Source organism: Centruroides vittatus, unplaced genomic scaffold (assembly GCF_030686945.1).
Source record: "Centruroides vittatus isolate TY-2023 unplaced genomic scaffold, ASM3068694v2 contig_817, whole genome shotgun sequence".
In the NCBI taxonomy this organism is placed as follows: domain Eukaryota; kingdom Metazoa; phylum Arthropoda; class Arachnida; order Scorpiones; family Buthidae; genus Centruroides; species Centruroides vittatus.
This window is the reverse complement of record NW_027122532.1, coordinates 631,906-655,494: the sequence shown is the minus strand read 5'-3', so window position 1 is coordinate 655,494 and position 23,589 is coordinate 631,906. Positions and strand designations below refer to the sequence as shown.

The 23,589-nt window shown below is 32.0% G+C and overlaps 1 protein-coding gene across 5 annotated transcripts in view; it reads left to right on the top strand.

Annotated features, from left to right (window-relative positions):
• Positions 1-23,361, top strand: part of LOC136982232 (tripartite motif-containing protein 2-like) — a 46,254-nt gene extending 22,893 nt beyond the window's left edge. For 3 of the 5 annotated variants that reach the window (XM_067278686.1, XM_067278689.1, XM_067278685.1), the window contains exons 2-5: positions 11,016-11,186; positions 15,038-17,134; positions 22,114-22,269; positions 23,133-23,361. In XM_067278686.1, coding sequence (XP_067134787.1) covers positions 11,016-11,186; positions 15,038-17,134; positions 22,114-22,266 — 2,421 coding nt within the window. In that variant the 3' untranslated portion in view covers positions 22,267-22,269; positions 23,133-23,361. Of the gene's footprint in view, positions 1-5,670; positions 6,023-7,873; positions 8,134-11,015; positions 11,187-15,037; positions 17,135-22,113; positions 22,270-23,132 lie in introns of those variants that run through there. The other 2 variants (XM_067278687.1, XM_067278688.1) reach the window with 2 other exon arrangements.
• The last annotated feature ends 228 nt before the right edge of the window (positions 23,362-23,589 follow it).

Below are 23,589 nucleotides of genomic sequence, written 5' to 3'. Positions count from 1 at the left end.
TCTAACACCTAAACAGGGGGAGCTGACCCCTGTTTAGGTGTTAGACACATGCCTCCTCCTCGGCTTTCAATCAATCAATCAATTTTTATAAAAATTTCATATAGATGCATGTTTAAAGAAAGTAAATTCGAAAAAAATAAACTAGCAACGAGTTGCTCAACTTTCCCGGAACATTTAAAACTGCGAGTGTGGAGTCATCTGTTGTTATATTATTAAAAATATAAAAACTCTTTACGCTTTTTATCGTTTTATAATAATTAATTTTGAGGGTATGGATGAGTTTTTATAAAAAAAAAATTGTAAATGGTAATAACGAGTAAAATCGTCTTTAAGTCCGACACTACTGAAGATACGCACGACCCACATTATCTTCCCACCTCCTCTGCCTTTAACCACCAAAATTTAACAGCATCAATCCCTCTAATAAACAAACATCCCTGCAAAATTTCAAAACTTTTCGACAAAAAGTACAGGAGTTATTAAGCTTCAAACAAGGTGAACCTCCCACACACTAATATCCATACATACAGGGGAAAAAACCCAATTTTTTTTTAATTTCTCGTGGTTTCAGTGTCCCGAGCCTAAAAATCTTGGGTGTCATTTTTTTTGACCGATCGCCATACTTTCCCTCTGTTATATATAACAGCCTGAAAAGTATAAAAAATGAATTTTTCTTGTTTACTTAGATTTTTTTTCGTCTATTTCTTTGTGTTGTTAAATAATCCCCGAAAGACAATGGAATCCGGATGAAGTTGTCTTCATAAAGATCGCTTCATCCAGATACATCTTTTCTTTCCAGTTCAATTGTTTCTGTCCTATACGATTTGTTTTCTAACAAAAAGCCGAACTCCGAAACCTCAGTTAAAATCCTGACGTCATTCCTTATCTTCCGTTTCCTTTCTAAATCCGTACCTTAAAAGATTGGGTTCGGTCCCCAATGGGGACTAAACATAGTTTTTCTATCAAGTTACAATTGATAAGAGAGACAGTTTGTCTTCAAAAACATTGAATTTATCTGTCTTCTCCGAGTTTGGAGCTTAAAATGTTTCAAGTTTAAGGCTCGCCCCCATTCTAAATTAAAGCAAATTTTAAAAGTACGTTTAAAAAAAAAAATTATTTTACCAGCTCCTAAACGTTAAAAATGAATTAAACATGCGCTCTTGCTGCTTCATTTTCCTCATATTTTAACATATAAACAATTAAATTATCCTTGAAAGGCATACGTTGGTGGTATTCCAGATTAAAATCAATAATTAAAACGATCATTAACTCATTCACGTAGGCTTTCTCTCTCACTTTTTTTCTATTTATTTATGCTGTTGCTTAATACTATGTTTCTAATTCTAGAATTAATTAAAGTTTTATGGTATTTCTTCATTTATAAAAGCATTTTTTAATCCCCGTTTCTGTGCAGAATTAATGAAATGCGAATTTAAATGGTTGCGCCACCGAAAACAATATGGCGTCGTATCACGGTAACGACAAGTAATTTTTCGGAATTTACAAAATATTGTTTTTTTTGTTTTTTAAAGAAAATTCTAAATACTTAATTATTTTAATTTAAATATTAAAAATTAAATTTTACTTTTGTAATTAATTATTTTCAGATTAAATATAAATAAGTTTTAAAACTTAAAGTATAAATTTACTTTTTATTTCGGTTTAAATAAATAAAATTTATTGATTTTAAAATGAATTTGATGGAGGATTTATGACCTTGAGTCTCCTCTCCTCAACATTCGATCTGTTTGGCTTCAAAAATAGATTCATTAATGCCATGAAATATGAAAAAATAAGAGACTGCGTGAATCACGTGGTTCGTGCATGAGGAGAAAAATCGAATTTTAATTAGTTTATTCGCAATTTTATGGCATTTAATTGTGATTTAAAATTATTCGATACTCTTTTTACTTCCAATAAACAAATTTTATTTATTATCGTGTTTTAAAAATATTTTTATACTTTACCGGAAAATATTTGTTGCTTCCGAGGTATCCGCCATATTACTTCCAGTAGCGTAGTCTTGTAAATTTAATAATATCATTGTAGAATTGTAATAAAAACAAAAAATTAGTTTATCAAATATTAATTATCGCCTAAATACATTTAAAATAATATTTCTGAATGTTTTGCTGTTAGAAATAGATCGATAGTTTCGAAATAATGACTTTTTTTAAGGAGCGACGTCGCGTTAAAGCACGATTTAAATATGTCAGAAAGAACTTATCAATTATAGTTTTATAAATATTCATAAATTTTATGTATAACATGATTAAAAGTACTAATTTTATTGTTTTAAATCAACTTGATTTCGTTTTAATTGATTTAATACGCGAAGCAAAGCGATAGATCGCGTGCGAAATCGTCGTTTTTAGACAATCGAAGTTTAAAAAGTAAATATTTCTTAAAAGAAAATATTATTTTAAAAAAATCGATGAATAATAAATTAAGAAGGAGACATTTATTGAGAAAAAAAATTGTATTCTGTTTTACTTTTCTGTTTTTTAGTGAGAAATGAAATCTAAAATCTAAAAATTTGAATATTTTTAATTTGGAAAGTACCACCAACCCATAGTAAAAAGCACTTAAGATGAATGAAAACGGCAAAAATTTTAACAAAATCTACTTGCAGATTTAAAAGATTCATTCAAGTCTTGCTCGTTCGAGACTTCACACCCAAAAATGCTTGTTTGTTCGAGTCTTAAGACCCAAAATGTTTTCTCGTACAAAGTCTTTGCGGATCCAGTCGTGTAGATTGTCATACAGATCCAAACCTTACCTTGATTTTCTTAGTTATAACTTCCTTTTTCATCATTAATTAATGATAACTTTTAAATTTGTTTCCTTATTTAAAAATTAAAAATATATAATATACATATTTTATAGTAATTCATATAATCGGCATAATAACAGCTAGATTAGCAATACAATAATTACTTCATTCAAGATTTTACGAAATGTGAATCAAGTTTTAGCATATTTTTATAAAACTGTCTGATTTTTATCTTCAGAAAAATCATATAAATCAAACTAATTTCTTATTTGATCCGTAAACAAGAAAGAAAAAAAAAACAAAACAAGAGTACTGTATCTCTAGCTGTTTTGCAATAAGCGGATGACTCAAACGATTATCGTCACGAATTACTTATGTATAGATGTGACAAGGAAAAAAAGACGACGACAAAGTAGCATTAACATTAAGGAAATTCGTGATGCTTACTAATTTCCAGAAGTTAATTCCTGGAAGAAATATATTAAGATAAAGTCCTCAAATCGTCATTGAAGTGCTCTGAAGTCAAATCGCTTTGCTTTCTAATTTATTGATGGAATTATGAAATTTTTATGCGGTTTTTCGAAAGTTTTATTTTTTTTTTATTCATTTAACACCTTAGGTCTTCAGCCATACACGTTTCTAGTATAGAAACAATGATAGATACGAAGCGGAGTGCATTCACCGCTTCAGAAAATTGATTTTCTTGGTAACGTCTGTAGACCGTATTGCAAACTCGACCGTTATTTTTCTTGTATTATTTTTTTAAAATTTAATATCAAGTTCAAGTTCTTTTTTTGTTCGTTAAAAAAAATGTCTGACGTGAAATTTAATAATGAAATTTTTAGTTTTTTTCCGAACGCCCACGTATTTACACGAATGCGTATGATGTCAGAGTAACTTTTCTTAATCTCGCACCATATACCGGACAGACACCAAGGTGAAATGACGTCAAAGTTATAAGAGAAATTGCAGTTTTAATTATTAAAATCAAAAATCTTTAAAAGAATTATGAAGCTTGTCTTTTTTCCTATGCGGCTCCGTCGAATTTAAATTTGGTTTTCCCATATTCTTAATGATTTTTTATGGATTTATTCTTATCCAATTACTTTTGGATTTTCATCCTTAATACAAAATTAGAGAGTGAAATTAATTAAAAATTTTTAAATGTAATTATATTCGCGTCACGTTATTTAAGGCCTTGTTTTAGTTGTATTTATGCCATCAGATCGGACTAATTAAAGCTGACATTTTGAGGTAACCTTAAATGAGTGGTTCATTTCTTTACCAGATACATTATCATAAAAAAAAATCACCCTCTAGTTGAGGTTTTCGACGATAGGTGGCAGCACTAATCTAAACGGTTTACGTCTGATTTGATCATCTCGTGTTACATTGACGCCATTTTTATGCATTAAAAAAAATTAATTAAAAAAATTTTTCGTTTCGTCTGAGAAAATTGAATTAAATCTTTGGTTTCGCTATGCGTTGCATAAACAATAACGTAACGAATTCAATACGATACGACTTTACGTAAGGCAAAATCTGTTACAAAATGTGGTAGCGTATTGGTTACGCTTGAAGTAATTTATTTAGAATTTTGGTTTCGTGTCACTTGAACTTACAAAATCTTGCATAGTAACAATTGAAGAAGTTTCTTGGACAAAATTTGATAAATTTCTAGTTTATCTTATTGATTTAGGCATAAACAAATTAAAACTTTATCCTAGATACAGGCGCTTTTACAGGCTTAAATGCAATTTTTGGATACTTCAGCCAGCGGTCGAAACCCAACACTATCTAAAAGCTTATACAATATTATGTGATTTATATGGGTTACATTTTACATAAACTTATACAAAAGTGATCTCTCTAGTTAACATGTAGGCCTACTTCACTGGCGCGTTATAGCTTCATGGGGCCCAGGCGAATTTGAATTAGAAAGCCTTATGCACAACGTTGGCTTTTTCGGGGAAATTTTTTTAAGAAATATTTTTCTATAAAAGATTGGTTTGGGGCCCCAGGTAATTGCTCATAGGATAACGCGCCACTAATATGCGCAGGGTCTCGCGCAATTTACAATTCCTCTACTGTATGCTAGTGGCATAGGATCTATGTATCAAATTACACAAATATATATGTAAATACTGTATTACTAAATTTCGATTAAAAAAAAATTTACGTGTAGGCGTAAATCAACTTCACTATTGAGGTTTGTTGTTTGTATATTGTATTCCATTATCGAAGTTCGTTTGTATCCTGTTTTTAATAAACATCATTGTTTTCCAGGTATTAAAACTACTATTTTTTTCCAATTTAACATAAATGATAATATCGTGACACGCTGAGCAAAATTACCTAGAAACTTATTTTTTATTCTTCATTACAGTAGCAATTCTTAAGTAATTTAACCTTGAAACTCTCACGACTTCATAAATACTTCTCTTTACTTATTTATTATTAATCTATAATATCGTAAAATACAGTTATAAACCAATAACCTATCTAATTTTCGAAAGAAAGGTAAAAAAAAAGTGTGATTATTTGGTTATTTTAAGTTCGATCTTGTATTTAAGTTTTCGGCTTTCTTAATTGGATAGTTTGAATTTTTGAAAATGATTAAAATGATCGTATTGGATGATTCAAATTTTTAAATAAACAAATAACCGTCTTATTGGATGATTCGAACTTTTAAATAAATTTTTGTTTATAATAATTTTTTAATAAATAAAAAAACCATTAGATAAGCTGATAATTAACATATTTAAATAAAATGCCTCGAGCATAGTTCTTACGCATATTTTTTCGTTTTCTAAAGGAAAAAATAATGATATATTACTATAATAATTCGCGAAAATCTTTAATTTTACGGATTAACCGCGTTTTCCTACAAAACAAAACGAAAGAAAAAAAGAAAATCTTCAACATGACGGAATGTTGCCACCCTTGTTCTACAACCTTCTGTCAATGGTTATCCTTGCACCCCGCTTCGACCTCTTTTCACCGGTTCAAAGGTCATCTGACCGAAAAGAGGTCCGCCCGCTTATTTTCACCTCATCACGCCAAACGTGACAAAGAGTTTACGCCTTCGAGTTGACTTATCCTTGTACCAACTAGACGTGTGCCTTGTTGGTTTATGCGCTTAAACGAGCGCCAAACAATATTTAAAATATTGTTCCAGCTCTCATTGTTTGTCTCGTGTGACGGATTGAACGGATCGTGTTCGCAATGAAAGTGTTGACGGAGCTTCACGTAAGTAACTTGGCTGTAATACTGTTATTCTGCGCCATTAACTTTCTCCATATTGGAGGAGGGGTGTTTTTTTTATTGAATTGTTCTTTGTTCTTTGTGTAAGAAGCTTTATAAAACTTTCCTCCCTGTGGGCAGTAAGGGCCTCTTTTTAGAAAGCCATTATGGATTCTGTCAGGCCCACAATGAGGAATGACATATCCGAATCATTCCCGAAAAATTCCTGGGGTTCTTTTAATGTCATTTACTAAAAATGGCAATTTACGAAATTCGAAATATTCTTCGGGAAATTATTAACAAAAGCGAATTCCATTTCTACGATTAAAAAGTATATAGAAAGCTGTTTAAAAATAATTTAAAAGTGAACCAAAATTATTTTGGTCTTTAAAGGAAAAAAAATGAAATTAATTTGTCAAATTAATGAAGTAAAAGTTCAAACGATGAAGAAGATATTTAGGTTAGGTCAACACTTTTTCTCTATGTTAAATATTAATTTAGCGATGTTGTAACATTACTAAATTTACGAATTCATTAATTTTTTTTTTTTTTTTTTTTTTGTTTCTCTTATTCAATTTAACAAAGTTAAAATTTAAGAAGAAAAACATTATGGCATTTGCTAAATTAATGTCGTTTTTTATAATTAAATTTGTTTTTGTTGACTTTTGGCCGCAAGCAAGATTAAATTGCACTCGTCGGTTAATTTTTCATAAATTTTATCTAAGTGACATTTTTTTGCTGTATTTTTTGGAAAAAGGAGACTAATAAAACTAAAGTGTGCTCTTTATTTTTATTATAGGCCTATTTAATGTTGTTTAATTAAATTAATTTTTTTTTTGCTTCACGTTTGAAAAAACATGCTTACTGATATCGATTATATATGCAAAGGTTTGCGTAAATCAGCTAGATGGCTGTACAGTAAAGTATTAAATTAGAGTAGCTATACCCGAATTCGAGCCATGTCGAACTCTTAATTTTATCAATAGGGCAGTGGAGGATTTAGGAGTGCACCCCCTTCTAACGGTTTTCCCGGAGAAAAGCCAAGTACTTCGGATAGTAAAGAATTTTATAAGGCCTCTCGTTTTCTTTCTGCGCCCCTTTAAATATTTCTGGATCCTCTATTGAGGTAGGGCATCGTTCCTCGTCACTCATTCATGCCGATCGACCCCATTCCGGGTCAGACCCATCTCGTATAGGCGTATTTGTGGCCGGCCACGTAACCTATAATGTATTGATTATTGGCATTAATTAATTAATCAATTAATTAATTAATATTTTACATAAATTTATCATTTCCTCCATTCATTAATTACAATCCAAAAGAATTGCCGAATTAATTATTCGGAAGTGTTTATATCAACAAAAATTTGCCGCTAAACAATTCTAGAGATCCTAATTTTAAATAAATAAAATTCTCGAGTAAATCATGCAATTTTATGATTTATTTTCTCAATTTATTCTAGAATTTTATTTACTTAAAAAATCTAAAATTTCTAGAATTTCGAATCTGCTTCTACAAGAAAAATTCTAGTGTTTATTCTAGAATAAATAATTCATAATTTATTATATATTCTAGACTAAGATCTAGAATTTTACTTACAGAACAAAAATAATTAAATTCTAGAATAAATTCTAGATAACAGAGAAATCTCAAACAATTAAATATATAATAGTAACTAAGGTTACATCACATTTAAAGTATATATTCGAGTGTAAATGTGAAGTTTATTTTTAAAAAGATTTCACACGTGCATCTCAGTATTACCTAAAAAGTACAGACAGACACTCCTCTTTTTTTCCTGTTAAGAGAGAGTATGTTATCGTCCGTATAGGCCGACAGCCAATTAGGAATTAAGCCAAGGGAATTGTTTTAAAATATTTTAACGTAGCAGACAGCAAGCAGTATTTACATCCTATTGCGATTCATGTAAGCAAGATTTTTCCAGCGACAAACTGGAATTATAAAGCAAACTGGATGCTCCATTTGGTGGGTCAGATACGCTACGCGACACAGGGACCCACTGACCTGATAAGTACTTAAGTATAATTGTAGAGCATTCGATGTTTCGTCTTTATTATATTATTATTCAGCAGATATGATTGAAGTGTATTTTCAAGTAAGTTCTAATTATTCTTGAATTCCTCTTCTTTCTATAATAATAATAATTGGATTTTATCGTAGGCATTATTCTAGTTGTTTAGCTGAATTGGTTGAATGTTTTCCAGTTTAAAAGTAGAAAAAGCTGTCTTCTAGTTGTTTTTAAATGCGTTTGTAAGATTTAATTAGCATTTTATGCTGTTTAAATTGAAAAATATTTCAATAAATTCTTCGAAAATGATGATTGATTACGTGAATTTGGCTGAATTTTGATAAGATTTCTGTTACTAATTTAAAAAATTCATCTTGTTAAGAATATTAAACACACAAATAACGCATAAGGAGGCTTTCGGTTAAAAAAGTGCTGTTTAGAGGTTACCCGGCGCGCCGCATTGTCTACAACTTCTATCAATAAATCATTTATTAATGGCTTGTATTTATTGATATAAATATTCAAATAAGGCTAATTTAAAAATCGTATTTTGTCTATAAGAATGTAACTAGTAACTTAATGTGGGAGGGTGTAATTTTCGCTCAACGTGACGCGATCCAACTCTACAACGTGACGCGATACGCGCGAACACGGGGTGGATAACCTTAATAAATTACAGCAGATAATAAGCCGATAATGAGGAATTTCTATAGTTTTATGAAAACTATTAATAAACTTTCTGTCTTTAATGAAAAATGATCTTATAACCCTGAAAAAAAGACGCCATTTAACACCAGAAAATTTTAATACGAAACTACTGTATATTTGAAAAGAATGATTTTCTTCCTTTTTTGTAATAATATAGGGCAGCATATTATAATTTTATAAGATTTTATTTTTAATATTAATAACGTTTATACTTTGAAAATGTTTAAAGATGATGGAAATTAAATTAATTTTTAACAATTTGTGATCAGATATCCACAGATGGCGCCATGTAGATTATCTAGCCCTCCCGCAACGAATTAAAATTTTTATCGAACTAAAAAATAATAATGAAAAAACTTGGACAAATATGTTACGAGGAAGGACGCATTTTTCTTTGATAATTTTCTCGAATTGAATCAATTTTTCAGTTAAATTCGGGCTAAAGGTGAAGAACGACGATTTATAAAGTGTTAGCTCTTGTTTTCAAGTGTTGTTTTTTTTTTTTTAATTTATTTTTCTTTTTCTCTCGAGAGGCGCAATTGAACTTTGTCAATCTTTATAAAAGGAAACAACAGAGGGGAATTTATTTGTATTTATAGGAATTTAAGTATAAATGGAACATTGAAAGTACATCAAGTAATTTCAAGTTCCGTTTCTGAGTACTTTGTTACGATTAGGTGTTATAACCCGATCAGAGAGTAACAGTAAAAACAATGGGAATGATATAAAATCTTGTGTGTTCTCAATTGATAATGAATTTGAAACCAGTAAAATGATAATGCTTCTCGAATGGCGTTTATCAATAATTTAATTCGAATTACATTATTTCTAATCGGATAATAATTCATTGTTTTTTTATTCTTTGATAATATTCGCTCTTCTATAAATAACAATTAAAAGTAGAAGTGCGTACAATTAACGATACGGGTCTTTCTGCGCCATATTTTCACTATGTATCGATCTGTCTAGTGTAGTTATTTTTAGTTTCGGAAATAATAAACAGACAGCTGACTGACGAATTATTAATCTATTACAGAATTTCAGTTGACTAATTGAAAATAGTTTACTGTAGTTTGTGTTTGAGGATTTGTGCTTAGAATCTGAGGACAAAACTGAATATTTATACTGTATAATAAAAAAAGTTTGTGCTATGTTTACAACGTTAATTTAAGAAATAATACAGTAAAACCTGTTCAAAACGGAAACCTGCCTAAACAAAAAAAAATTCGATACCTCGCGATTCCGGTTTACACAGGTTTTACTGTATTATAAAAATATGATGATTTTTTTATTTTCTATATACAGATTATTTATTTATTTATTTTATGACTTGCATTCCTGTATACTTTATCCTCTATTATTTAACATTATTTTATGGTCGAATTGCCATTAAATTAGGTCATCGCATGAGATTCATCTTTTATTTATTTCCTATTTTAAAACTCAATTCGTTGGAATTTATATAAATAAAAGTCGTCAAATTATTCAGAAAATACCTCATACATTTTTCCAATTTACCACCCACTTACAATGGCACAAGTTTCAATTTAAACACGCCAACATCTGTAGTTAATTGATTACATTTATCATCTAATTTTAATTACGTTTGGTGGAGATTTTAAGATTTAATTAAATTGTTTATAATTTTTAAGTTTATACAGTAGACTTTCCGCTCTTTTATGATCTGATTGGAAAAAGCATCATTAATTAAAAGAGTCGTCGTAAAGCGAGCCATACTTGGCATAAATTTAATGTTATAAATCGTTATTATGTTCCAGAACAGTTTTAACTATAGCCTACTATTCTCTATAGATTTTACTGTATAATATTGTATACAGAAATGGGTAAAAAATGTACAAAAAATTTTTATCATTCGTAAAACGGGTTATGAAGAGACCCGTCGTAAAACGAGCCTCCTATTCTCCTTAAGTTTAACGTTACAAATTAATATTACGTTCCTAGAACAGTTATCTATATAGCGTCTATTCTGTATAATGCAGAGTTGGTATTTAAGAAATGATACTTATAATAATCGTAAAACTGGGGGTTGTAAAGAGATTCTCCATAAGTTAACGTTACAAATTGATACGTTTGTACTGTACGGCATACTAATCTGTATAGATGAGTATGGCGTACATAAAAATATGGTACTTATGTAAGAAAGCTGGGTGTTTGTAATGGAGATCGGTCGTAAAGCGGGGGTCTACTGTATATACAGTGCATAATGGTGTATTGACCCGTTTGTTTTTCCGTTATTACAGTATCAGGATCGTTTCGCTAGCCAGGGAGGTAAACTGCGGCATATCCTGCCGGTGGACATGTCTGTGGAGAATCGTATCACATCCAACAGGCATGCATCACCAGTTACCAGACAGCTCGACGCTCAATTTCTAAAATGCGGAATATGCCTGGAACGATATACTGAACCTAAGGTAAGAAAATCGTATCTTAATTTAGTTTTAAATCAGCTAGACGAGTGTAAGGTATTATTTTACACATTTGTAAAGTTAAAGTCATTACCCCGAGGTGTCGTTGTTAAGCTTAATTCACTGTGGAACGGTCACGGATTGCTGCCTTCATTAGATTACTTCTTGCGACATCTGGTGTCGGGCCTGTGTTCGTTCGATTTCGGTTGACGTCATTATTTTCTTAGCCTTGAGACCGTGCCGGCTGATAGATTAAAAGTTCGTGAAGTGTAGGAGGGATGATACTGTAAAATTTATTTATATATTAAGTTCTATCGACTATCCTTTTGCTGCTGGGGATAAAGTATCCATGCCCTTAATTGTGTGTTTTCCCTGATTTGTAAGTAGATTTGTTGCCCTTAATTCTATAATACCAGGCATTTTACTGATTGATTTTTCTATTTAAGAGCGAATTTAATTAAATAATAAATAATAATAATATATATTAATTATATAATATAAAATAATGTTTTTATTAATTAAATATAAAAGATTATATTGATCTCCCCTTGATATGATATTATAAAGACGAGATATGGATTCATTGTAGGGCTTATCACGTACATTCTACGTGATATTAAACATTAAAATTTAAAAAAAAATTATTTATATATTATTTTAGAGCTTTTATTTATTTAAAAAAATATTCACTAAATTATACTTTTATAAATAATTTTTATTTGTAATTTTATATAACACAACATTGTTACTTGATTATATTAATAATAATAATTATTCAATTGACAATTACTTGAAAAATTTATTATTATTATTATTAGCTGGAAAATAGGCTTACAAAATTACTATTTCAATTCAAAATTTGGTAATATAATTACAGTAAAAACTTGTGTAAGCCGGACTTGCGCGGTACCCAATATATATATATATATATTCCGGTTTGACAGGTTTCCGTTTCGAGCGGGTTCTTTTTTAACACAGAAAATCCGAAGAATTTTTTCCGTTTAGGCAGGTTCCCGTGTTAGACAGGTTTTACTGTATTCAGGATCTTTCAAAAAATTAATTATTTTTCCATAAATGTCTGCGATTTTGATGAAGAGTTTCGTAATTCAGTAATTGTATGAACTAATCCGTGCCTTCTCTGTTAGAGAAAATGTAAAATTCCTCGTTGAAATACATTTCTGCAGTGTTAAAAATTGTTCCGTAGCTTCGTCCCAAAAATTTTAACGTTTAAGTTGCGTTTTTACAGTCTTCAAATGGATCAAAACGTGAATATTGTATAATATGAAATGACATTTCTCATCAACTGATATTTTCATGATTATCGTGGAGATTATTAAAGGTAACAGAACAAAGGTCAAGCAACTAGAATAATAATAATAATAATAAAAAGACCAAACAATACGGTACCCAATGACGGGTTGATAACCTCATATGGCTATTCACTGTTGTTGATTATCGCCTAGTCATTTCAGGTTTTGTACTGTGTGATGTGTCGTCGAGGTTTTTGGTATTCACTTCCGGGTCATTCGGACTGTACATTTCCCCCCTCTTCTCTTTCTTTTTGGCATGCATGTGTGTGGCATCCTTCGTTTTGTTCATGCAATTCCAGGAGGAGGGGGGAAACGTTTAAAAAAATACACTGAATGGATGAAAAGTTTTGGTAATATTCTTATAAAATTCCGAACTGGATACCAAGTGAAAGTGAAAGCGTAATTTAGATAAACGTGTTTCCTTTTTGTGTATGGGATTAATTGCATCAGTAAGTCGAATAATCGACCAAACGTGTCTCCATTAAGATGCGACGTGTTTCTATTATATTTAAAGCATTTGTTTAAGTAGGTATTTTAGTTATATTTATAAGGATCAAGGTCTGTAGAGAGGGGTGAGACGGAGATTTTGCTCCTGACCCGCCGAAAACAGGGATCCGCAGTGATTCCTACCCCTAAAAAATTAATGTCATTTTAAAATCTTTGATTATTAATTTAGAAAACATTCTACTGATTTCATTTGTTCAAAATAGTTTGCAAAAGGGACTTATTTTTCATAAGGGCACCCCCATACCTCCCTGATCCAGGATTTGTTTGTTTGTTAAACGTGTGTATATGCATGCATATAGACTGAACTTAAGGTGTGTAGTTTATACGACTATATAGGAATGTATACAGTAAAACCTGTGTAAACCGGAATCTCGCTGTACCGAATTATATTTTTCTTTTCTGTTTAGAACAGGTTCTACTTTCTAACGTGGAAAATCGCTCCGTTCCGAAGAATATTTTTCGTTTAGGCAGGTTCCGTTTTGGACAGGTTTTACTGTATTTTGTTACGAGAAATGACGAGTTTTGCATTCATTCGAGTTATATTTCCTGTCGTCACAATCGGTGGTGAATATAGTTTCCTTTCTGACTATTTTTATGATTATAAATGAGAGCTAAACCCCCTAAAAGTAGTCTCCTCGTGCTTTACCAAATTTTTTAAAGTGACGTTTACTTCCTTATATCCGCTTTAAAATATTTTGAAATCTCATAAAACAATGCTATTGTAAGTGCAAAGTGTTACGACGTCTTTGTCTGGTGTTTACTAACTGTAAAGACAATAAAAACTTATGAATTTAAAAAAGAAAAGGTTTTATATTTTAGGAACCGGAAACACCTCTGCAACACCTGACCTTTTTTTTTAAATTAAAATATTTTCATTTTTTTTTAAAATTTAAAAAAAATGTAAAAACTACACCCAATTAAGTACAGGATGGGCCAAAAATCAGTAAACCGTTGTAAAGAACTAAATTTCAATAATGAACTAATTAACTATATAAATTCGATTTTCTACAAGAGAAATACATTGTTCTAAACTCTGTTTGTAGTTCATAATTACTAGTGTATCTGGAACACCAGAAACAAAACGCGGTTAACTGATTTTTGGAGCATCCTGTATGAAGTAAATGGCTATTCTTAAGCAGTAAAGTGGACATTATATTTAAAACTACATGTTTTTAAAGGAATTTACTGGCATATTTAATGATAATTTATTCTTACAGAAAATCGAAATTTGCTAAGTAATTCTTTACGTCGTAATTTTATATTTTTGTTTGTGCATTTTGTGATGATGTAGCAATATTATTTATACTTTTAACGCCTACAATACACACTCGATTACGTAGTGAATACAGCCACACCCCATCAAATACCCCCAAAGTGGCACGTACAATTAATAGTCCATCAAGTTACAGATATCTCCATCAAGTTGAAAATTGGGGCTTTTATATTAATAGAATTTCGTGAAAGATCTGTAATTTCTTCCCCCGTTTGCATGGTTAAATTGTTTTTTTTTTTTTTTAATGTACTTCAATTGTTCGTTAAACAATATAGAAAATTAGTATCTATAAATCCACTGTGTGATACGCACTAGTGAACTGGAAACTTGGTCAAACTTGATTTCTCTTTTAGGTATCGTATTACACACGTACAAATAATGTATTTTATATAGTAAACTATTTGGGATAATAGAGCACTTTAGTATAATAATCAGTAGTGTAATCGATTTATTAGGAGGCATGAGTTAGAACGTGAAAACCTACATTCATCCCCTGTGTCGCTGTGGATGTAGCCACTAGTGTTATAAATGAAGAGATGTTGTATGTACTGTACATATCTTTCGTGTACTACTATGATTGTTTTCTTAATTTATTTTCGAAGCTGAAATGGGCCTCTGATCCCTCGGGTCCTTCTCTGGTTACGCTACTGATAATATACCCAACGTGATTGCATTCAACATTATTACTTATATACATATATATATTATAAAATGTACAAAAATCTTGTTTAGTATTTAATTTAAAATTTAAAAACTTAATTTTTCAGGTGTTACCTTGTTTGCATACGTTCTGTGAACGCTGTTTGATTCAATACACTCCACCAGAAAGCCTAACTCTCACCTGCCCTGTATGCAGGCAGCAATCTATCCTTCCCGAGCAAGGTGTATCTGGATTACAGAATAACTACTTCATTGCCAACCTCATGGATGTCCTGGAGCAACCATTTGCCTGTCACGATTGCGAGTGCCGAACTTTAGCAGCCTCTAAATGCACTGACTGTGATCTATATTACTGTGAAACGTGCAGCCAGTTACACAAAGAAAATTCAAATTCTCATAAGGTTATAGGTTTGAATGAATTAGCACTTCTAGAAGAACAGGAAAGAACGAGAGATCATCCGTCTCTGATGTGCCCCAAGCACATTAATCAAACGTTGAGATTTTACTGCAGAGATTGCGAAACTGCTATTTGTGTGACTTGTACAGATATAGAGCACGGAGGACACGTGACTACCAGACTCAGAGATGCCGTAGAAGATCAGAAATCTTCTTTGAAGGATCTCTTAGAGAAAGCATATTCTCAAGTTCCAGCACTAAACGAAGCAATAGATTCGGTTAGCAATATGTCCAGTGTTCTTTCGGAAAAATACGAGGATGCCATTGGCCAAATCACGAGTTCCTTCGACGAGCTCACAGAATGCCTCCAGCTTCGTAAAAATCTCCTCTTGGAGGACCTCGAAGAGGTTCACAGAATAAAGCAGAGGATACTCGAACAGCAGAAGCATCTTCTAGAACTCTGCCTTTCCGATTTGGGTACAAGTTGCGACTTCACAGAAAATGCACTCAACCATGGCACCGATACAGAGATCTTGTTGGTCAATAAACAGATGTCCGAGAAGTTAGGCGATCTGGCAGACATGACTGTACAAAAAATGCCAGAAGAGAACGACTATCTCGTCTTTAGCGATGAAAATTTATCATCCGTGACCAAATCTATGCAGAATTTCGGCGCCATTTTAACGACAAGCGCGGTCGCTTTCGAAACCACAGCTTTTGGTGAAGGTCTCAAACAGTGTTACGTGGGTAAACAGACTTTAGTTAACATAACGACTAAAGATAGAAGAGGAGAAATCGTGAAAGCCGGCGGAGCAACTTTTGATGCTGAAATTATATGCCAGCAACTGTCTTTATCATTCAGACCCGATATTGTCGACCAGAAGAACGGCAGTTATGATCTCATATATATTGTACCCAAAGAAGGAACCTACACGTTAATCATAAAACTTTTCAATCAGCATATTAAGGGTAGTCCTTTCTGCATTAAAGCATACGCCGAAGAAGAAAGCTCTTCCAGCGATCGTCCAGTAAGTTCGAAGATTCCCAGAACCACAGGAGTCAGACAGAGAGCCACTAAACGACCTCCAAGTTACCGTTCCAGTGGCTCTCAACGAAGAAGTAACCACATTGAAGACGATTTAGTTATGAGAGTCGGTATAAAAGGAAGGGGCAAAGGAGAATTTACCAATCCACAAGGGGCATGCTGTACGTCAACGGGAAAGATTGTCATCGCGGATAGCAATAACCAGTGCGTTCAGGTGTTCACAGCGGCGGGGGAATGCAAATTAAGATTTGGAGTTCGAGGAAGAAGCGCAGGTCAGATGCAAAGACCGACGGGGGTTGGTGTCATGCCAAATGGTAATTACGTGGTGGCCGATTACGAAAATAAGTGCGTGAGTATATTCGAACCCAGTGGAAAATTCGTTCACAGAATGGGCGTTGGTAAACTCCTCGGCCCAAAAGGTGTTACTGTAGACAAAAATGGACACGTCATCGTTGTCGATAACAAAGGAAGTTGCGTGTTTATCTTCCAAGAGAACGGAAAATTGCTATATAAATTTGGTTCCAGAGGAAGCGGATATGGTAAATTTGCGGGCCCGCATTACGTTGCTGTCAATAGCAAAAATCAGATAGTCGTTTCGGACTTCCATAACCACTGTATTAAAATATTCGACTGCGAAGGTGCTTTCGTCACTTCCTTCGGTTCCAATGGTGAAGGTAATGGTCAGTTCAACGCTCCAACCGGAGTTGCAGTTGACAGCCAAGATAACATTATTGTTGCCGATTGGGGTAACAGCAGAATACAAGTAAGTTTTAAACTTTATTTTGTATTTTATAGACTTTTATTAATTATAAATATATATATTTAAAATCATACTTTCCATTGTATATGACCACGGTGGTCAAGCTGCAAGTGGCTCTTCTAGATGAAATCTTCCTTTGCACTTAGCATTATAACAATAATTGCTTAAATATTCTATAATATAATGCAATTGAATAACATTTTTCTCGTTAAATTCTATTATAGTCTCATTTATATGGGGGACATTATTAAAATATAAGTTATTATTGTTACATTGATTCTGCAACAGAGTAAATATTATTTAAATGTAAATACCTAAATAAGACGTAATTAGATGTTATTTCTTTAATAAATGATACTTATCTCTTACTATTATTTAATAAATCAATATAATTTAGAGAGAAGAAAGTTTATTTATTCAAGTTACTTATAATTTCAAGGCTAACAAAATCCATAAAGATTCATGATCTTCAAACCCTTCATCGTGTATCTGTAGGAGGCAGATTGAGATCCCGTCTCAATAGATACACGATACAAGTGGTATAAATTAGTTTTTTTTTAAGATGTGAAAATAGTTTGTCTTGATTTTCTTCGTACATTTTCTTATGGTTTTCGGAAAGTGTGAAGCTCCGTTTCGTCCCTCTCTCATGCTCTGTATACACTTCATAACACATGAAATGATTTTTTAAACTTTAAATTAAAAGGGTCAGTGAATTATTGTTAACTTCCTTTAATTATATTCTCTGGAAATGATTAAGGTCATATTGATATGACAATATCCGTATAACTGAGTTTGTTTAGCTTTTATTTCATTTGTTTTGTAATGGAGGACACGAATATCTTCAGTAACCTTTAAAATGATTTTTTAAAAATTTATTACAGTTTTATGAAGAGAAAAATAATATAAATTGCTTGAAAACAGATCTAAGTTTTTATTTTATAAAATATATTTCTTTAAATTTGTTAAAAATCTAATTTTTGTGTAACTCCTTCCTCCCTATTAGCAGTAAGAGAGCCTTGTTTTAGCAAGCACATAATGGGTTCCTCTAGGCCCACAATAGGGGTTGGGTATGAGGAACGGGGCCAGACATATCTGGACGGACCATCCCCAAAAATTCCTGGGGTTTTCGATTTATCCGGTTTCGATCCCGGTTCCTCCAAAGCGGTAGACTGTCACCTTAACCTCTTGGCCATCTCAATATTCACGACTTGCCACTATTGGCTATTTTACAAATCACGTCAATCAAAAATTTATATTTTACATTAAGAAATGATTTATGTCCGGTGGGAAATCCCTTTAAATGACGGTCCAAATAAAATTGAAAATACATGTACGAAGACCAAATTTTTTAGGTTTTTACGATTTATAGCCAGGGGTTAGAATTGGCTCGCGGGTCGATGATTGCCCACCGTCAGTTTAGATAATTACGATTTACTTATGCATTACATTTACATATGAGACAGTTTACTACCAAACCCAAGCATTGTTTGAATGTCTGGTTTATTTGTTTACGGTAACGCTCCTACGGTAAAAACTTCTACATTATAAAATATTTATGTAAATGGAAGAACGAATAAACGACGTGTTCTTTGCCAAAAATTCTTCTTCATATTTCTTGCATATGAATATATTAAAGCTTTTTTTTATGAAAATCGATCGAATTTAACGTATTTTCTAGATCCACCTCTCTATAACATTTTCAGAAAGTAGGAAGCTAAGTGGAAGGGAAAATAATAATAATTTTTGGTTTTTGAGATAGAAATGCTTAAAAATTACAATTCTGAATGAGAATTCATATAATGGAAAATTTATATCTGTCATAAAAGTAAGGAATTTAAAAACGGATGTTTATTTTTTACTTGTCTCCCTGTGTGCAATAAGAAGGCTTTCTGTGTATTAAACTCATGGGTTCGGCCAAGCCCGCGGTGAGGGATGCAGCCCGACGTATCCGGGAGGGACCACCCCCGAAAATTCCTGGGATTTTTCACCCATCCGACCGTCAAGTAAAACGGGGTATGATTGTATCTTCCTTCTGATCTTAGTGGGTATTAATAATTGTTATTCGCGCCTGACAAATGGGCTGACCATGTCGAGTTTTCCGGGTTTTTTCACGTGTCTGGCACCTAAATAGGGACCAGTTTTCTTGAAAAGAAGCCTCTTCTTTGGCGTGTTGGCTGTGCCATATTCTATCGATTCTAATCCAATCCTTCCTTCTGTGACGTATATTCATTGTTTAATTTAAGTGTTTAAGCCATTGCGGCATACAAACAGTATAACAGATTTTTTTTTTACGAGGAATAAATCAATAATATGCAAATATGATATCGATTGTACCCTTATAATTGATCAATGCGTATATTTCTCAACCAAACAAACAAATTATCTGATGAAATTTATATAATTTTCAGCTTGTTAAAAGTGATTTAGAGATTATTCCGTGCTATTTTGCAATTAGTTTTATAACTGTATTCAATACTCGTAACCGAAAGTAGGTTAATTCATAATTCAGTTAATATGAATATAATCGTTTGACATACACGACACGCGGACATTAATCATATTATATACTTAAAATAGCAAGATAAAAATGATTAAAATTAAAGTATTAAGTAATTCGAGGAAATTTAATCCGTGGGGAAATCCCATAAAGAAATTTCATTGGTCATTTTTTATATTAAAATAAAAATGCCAAATTCTGTAACTTTCATTTTCCTTTGGTTTTTCCCATTGATACATTAATAATAGGACAATATTTTATGGTATATCACATTATAAGAATATAATCTACTCATTTAATTATAATAAATTATATTCTGTATGTTGTTTTTTCTTTAAAGTATCTAATTGCTTCAAATCCTTCAGATTTTCTTCGGTTAGAGTGACTTTTGTGATCTTCTGTGTATGAAATTCAGTAAGGAATAATATGGATTTAGATTTCTCTGCTCATTAATTGAATAAAATCTGATTTATCAAAGTATATTTTTAAACTAGTGTGTTGTGGTACTCGGGGTTAGAGAGAATTAAGATGGAACCCTGTCAATCAAGGGACAAAAGAACACATATCAGTTGAGTAAGTGAACAAAATGGTGGTATTAATAATGGGTTTTCAGTATCTGTACCCTTGCCATCTTTTAGTATTTAAAAATCTGTAAAAAGTACAATTATTGCAGAATTTAAATTATAAAGTAGAGTCATTGGCACATTGGGACATAGTACCACTTTTGTACTGGAAATGTGCATATTGTATGCCAAGAAGTGTCATATTTGTAAATGCTCCAATGATCTTTTATACAAAAGGCTAAGTTTTGGGGCTCCCCGTGTCCGGCAATCGGCCAAATTGGCTCTGTTGGCATCCTGTGTCTGCGCTTTATAATATGTAACAATCATGTTTCCATGAAATTCTATTTATATATCATTTTTTACGTATTTCTCAAATGGTTCTGAGATTTAGCTCATCGTGGGGCCTTCTAATTCAAATTTGTCTGGGCCCTAAGAAGGTAAAACGCGCCAATGACAGGTTGAAGTAAATGTCGAGAAATTTGCTAGTTGTTTTATGGAATGGTCCATACAGAATTTAGTAACTTAGAATCATAAGTTGTGTACTGATGTTGCATTTGATACTCTCCAGCATTGTATTATTCGGTGTTACTGATGTGTTACAATTTAATTTATTTTTTCATTACTTGGATTGTTTAATTTTTACGCTTGTAGTAACCGCTTATACCTCATTATTATGGCAATTTAACACTTATTTTTAATTAAATAATAAAATGTACTTTAAATGTTTATGCTTCCGAAGCAGACAGTAAACGAAATTATACTGTTTAAAAGTATTATTTAGAAATAAAATATTTAAATAAATCGCAGATGATTATAAAATCTTCGATTTAGCATTAGTATTTGTTTTCTGAAGTTGGCACTAAATCGAGTGTGGCGCTAAACCGAAGTTTAGATCTACAGTTATGTGAATTTGAGTTTTAAAGTCGCATAATTTTAATGCAAAATCTTACATTTAGTGCTTGAGATACTAAAGAATCCTGTAAAGTTTATGGGAACCGATATATGTAAGGGTCCCTAGCATATGCTAGGACCCAGATAGCACTAAAATCAGTTAACTGTTTCGCGTGTAGATTGTAAACTACGTTTAGAAACCTGTTACAAAATTAAAGTAAACATAATTAAGACGGCAATTTGGTATTTACAATGGTTGACTGATTACTATTCAAATGCATATGATACACTTACGCAGTAGTAAGCAGTTCCAGATGATGATATCATTAGTTTCAATTCATTTGAATTAAGTAATTCCATATTTTCTCAAGGATATCTGAAATCGTTGTAATTTCATTACACCTGACTTTAATCCCTCGTTAGGAAAGAATTTAAAAAATTAAACAGTATGTTATGTTTATTTTGTACCACTCAGTTCCCCCTTGTCTCACACTGTTGTGTTATTTTATACAGCCGTACTGTAAATAAACCTCATCCTTAAGTATATGCACGGGCCTGATGCTAGTGTACTTTCTTTATTCTATAATCAATAACAGTGTGTATATTATTTATATATTTCCTTTCTAAATTTACAAATGAAATCATATATAATCGTCAAAAAATAGGACCGTCTTTGAATACAGTGAATGAAAGAAAATCTATTATGAATATAGACACCCCAATAGCTACTATAGCATAAGCCTGTATGGCCACATGCAATATAAGAAATCATTCAAAATTCAAGCACGCTGCTCACAAACTATCAAAATAACTAAATTAAGTACAGTTGTTTCGTACACAAAGCTTTTATGACTCATATACATAAGAGACCTCCAATAGCCAAATGCCATTTCATCAATCATCTACTAGTCTATCTGAAATTCATTTCGACCATTCTCAATTTCGGCTTTGAAGTACTTTAAATTTTACGTTAAATATTATAATTAAAGTGTTTATTTGATTGAATAATAATCAATTCAATTTCTTTTCAGGTGTTTGATAGCAATGGTTCGTTTCTTTCTTTTGTCAACAGTAATGCCGATCCTCTTTACGGACCTCAAGGATTGGCTTTGACTGCCGATGGATATGTTGTAGTTGCAGATTCAGGAAATCATTGCTTTAAAGTTTATAAATATTTACAGTGACATGTAAGTTATGTACATTTATTAATAATAGTGTAATGTTGTTGGCCTTCGATTTAACGAATCTCGATATAACGGATTTAGGAAACAACAGATTCAATCTGTTTGTTTCAAGGCGTTGCTGGAGTAGAGAAGCACCAGAGTGGATCTTCGAGTAACGTTATTAATTGGTGCAAAATCGAGTGACGTTACGTGAAGTATATTTTATGCTAAATTGGCTAATTGGTTGAGAAAGTTTAGACAGTAAGAACATTAATATAAATGCCACCATAACCTTACCTTTTCCAGCATTTATAAAAAATTAATAAAATATAATAACAATGATACTAAATAGTAGAATTGTAATAAATAATTTAAAAAATAAAATTATTACACTTCAGGCGGATCCTATTCTTTAGTAAAAAAATATGTGGAGCAAAAAAGTAATTTTGCTTAGTTTCCTCACTCACAACTGAGTCTGAGAGTTTGAAAAGTTTCTAAAAGCACTAATTAAATTACAGAATACTCCGGAAAAAAACTCGAAATCCTAATTGCATATGGGCCCATTAGAGGCCGTACACCACATGGGTTCGCACCCGACCAACAGGATCACCGCGTGGAGTTTTCCAGGAGTCTTTCACGTGTCTAACACCAAACTAGTGGCAAGTTTTTCATAGAAAGTCCTCCCGGGAGGCGGATCAACTATGTGATGCAACGCAACTCATGGGTGATCTGCCCATAATGCTTATTCCGTCCATCTCAATCCAATTCCACTTTCGAATACAACGGACAGCGTTATCGCTTCGTATCTTCCTCCTGCAATACGTTATATCGAGGGTCAACATAAAGATTCGTTGGGTATTCACTTAGTAATGTTTTCATTCTTACAGTTAGACTTCGGAAAGCCGACAATAGGATGGACATGCCAGATTACAAATAGTCCACATCGCAACACGCCTAAAAAAGCATTCCCATCTTCAGCTACTGCTTAAAAGCTCAAGTGCCATGTCGACATCTTTAAAATTCGCGTAATGGTGCTTCGATAAAATAATAATAATAATAAAATTACATACGACTGGATATTTTCTGAATTTAATTTATGACGTTTATCCGATAAAATGAAAATAATGTTTTTTATAGGAGCAGCCTTTTTAAATGGAACTTTACTACAATCATTTGGTTGAAGATCATGTTTTTATCAAGTTTCCAATATTGATTACAGGTATCTTTCTTAGAAAGTCTATCGAAATGTTTTATTTTGTGATGTTCTTTTATCCGAAGAAGGAAGAAAAAACAAAAAATATATATTATTTTTTCAATTCATTCAGGATTTCTTATAGTATATAA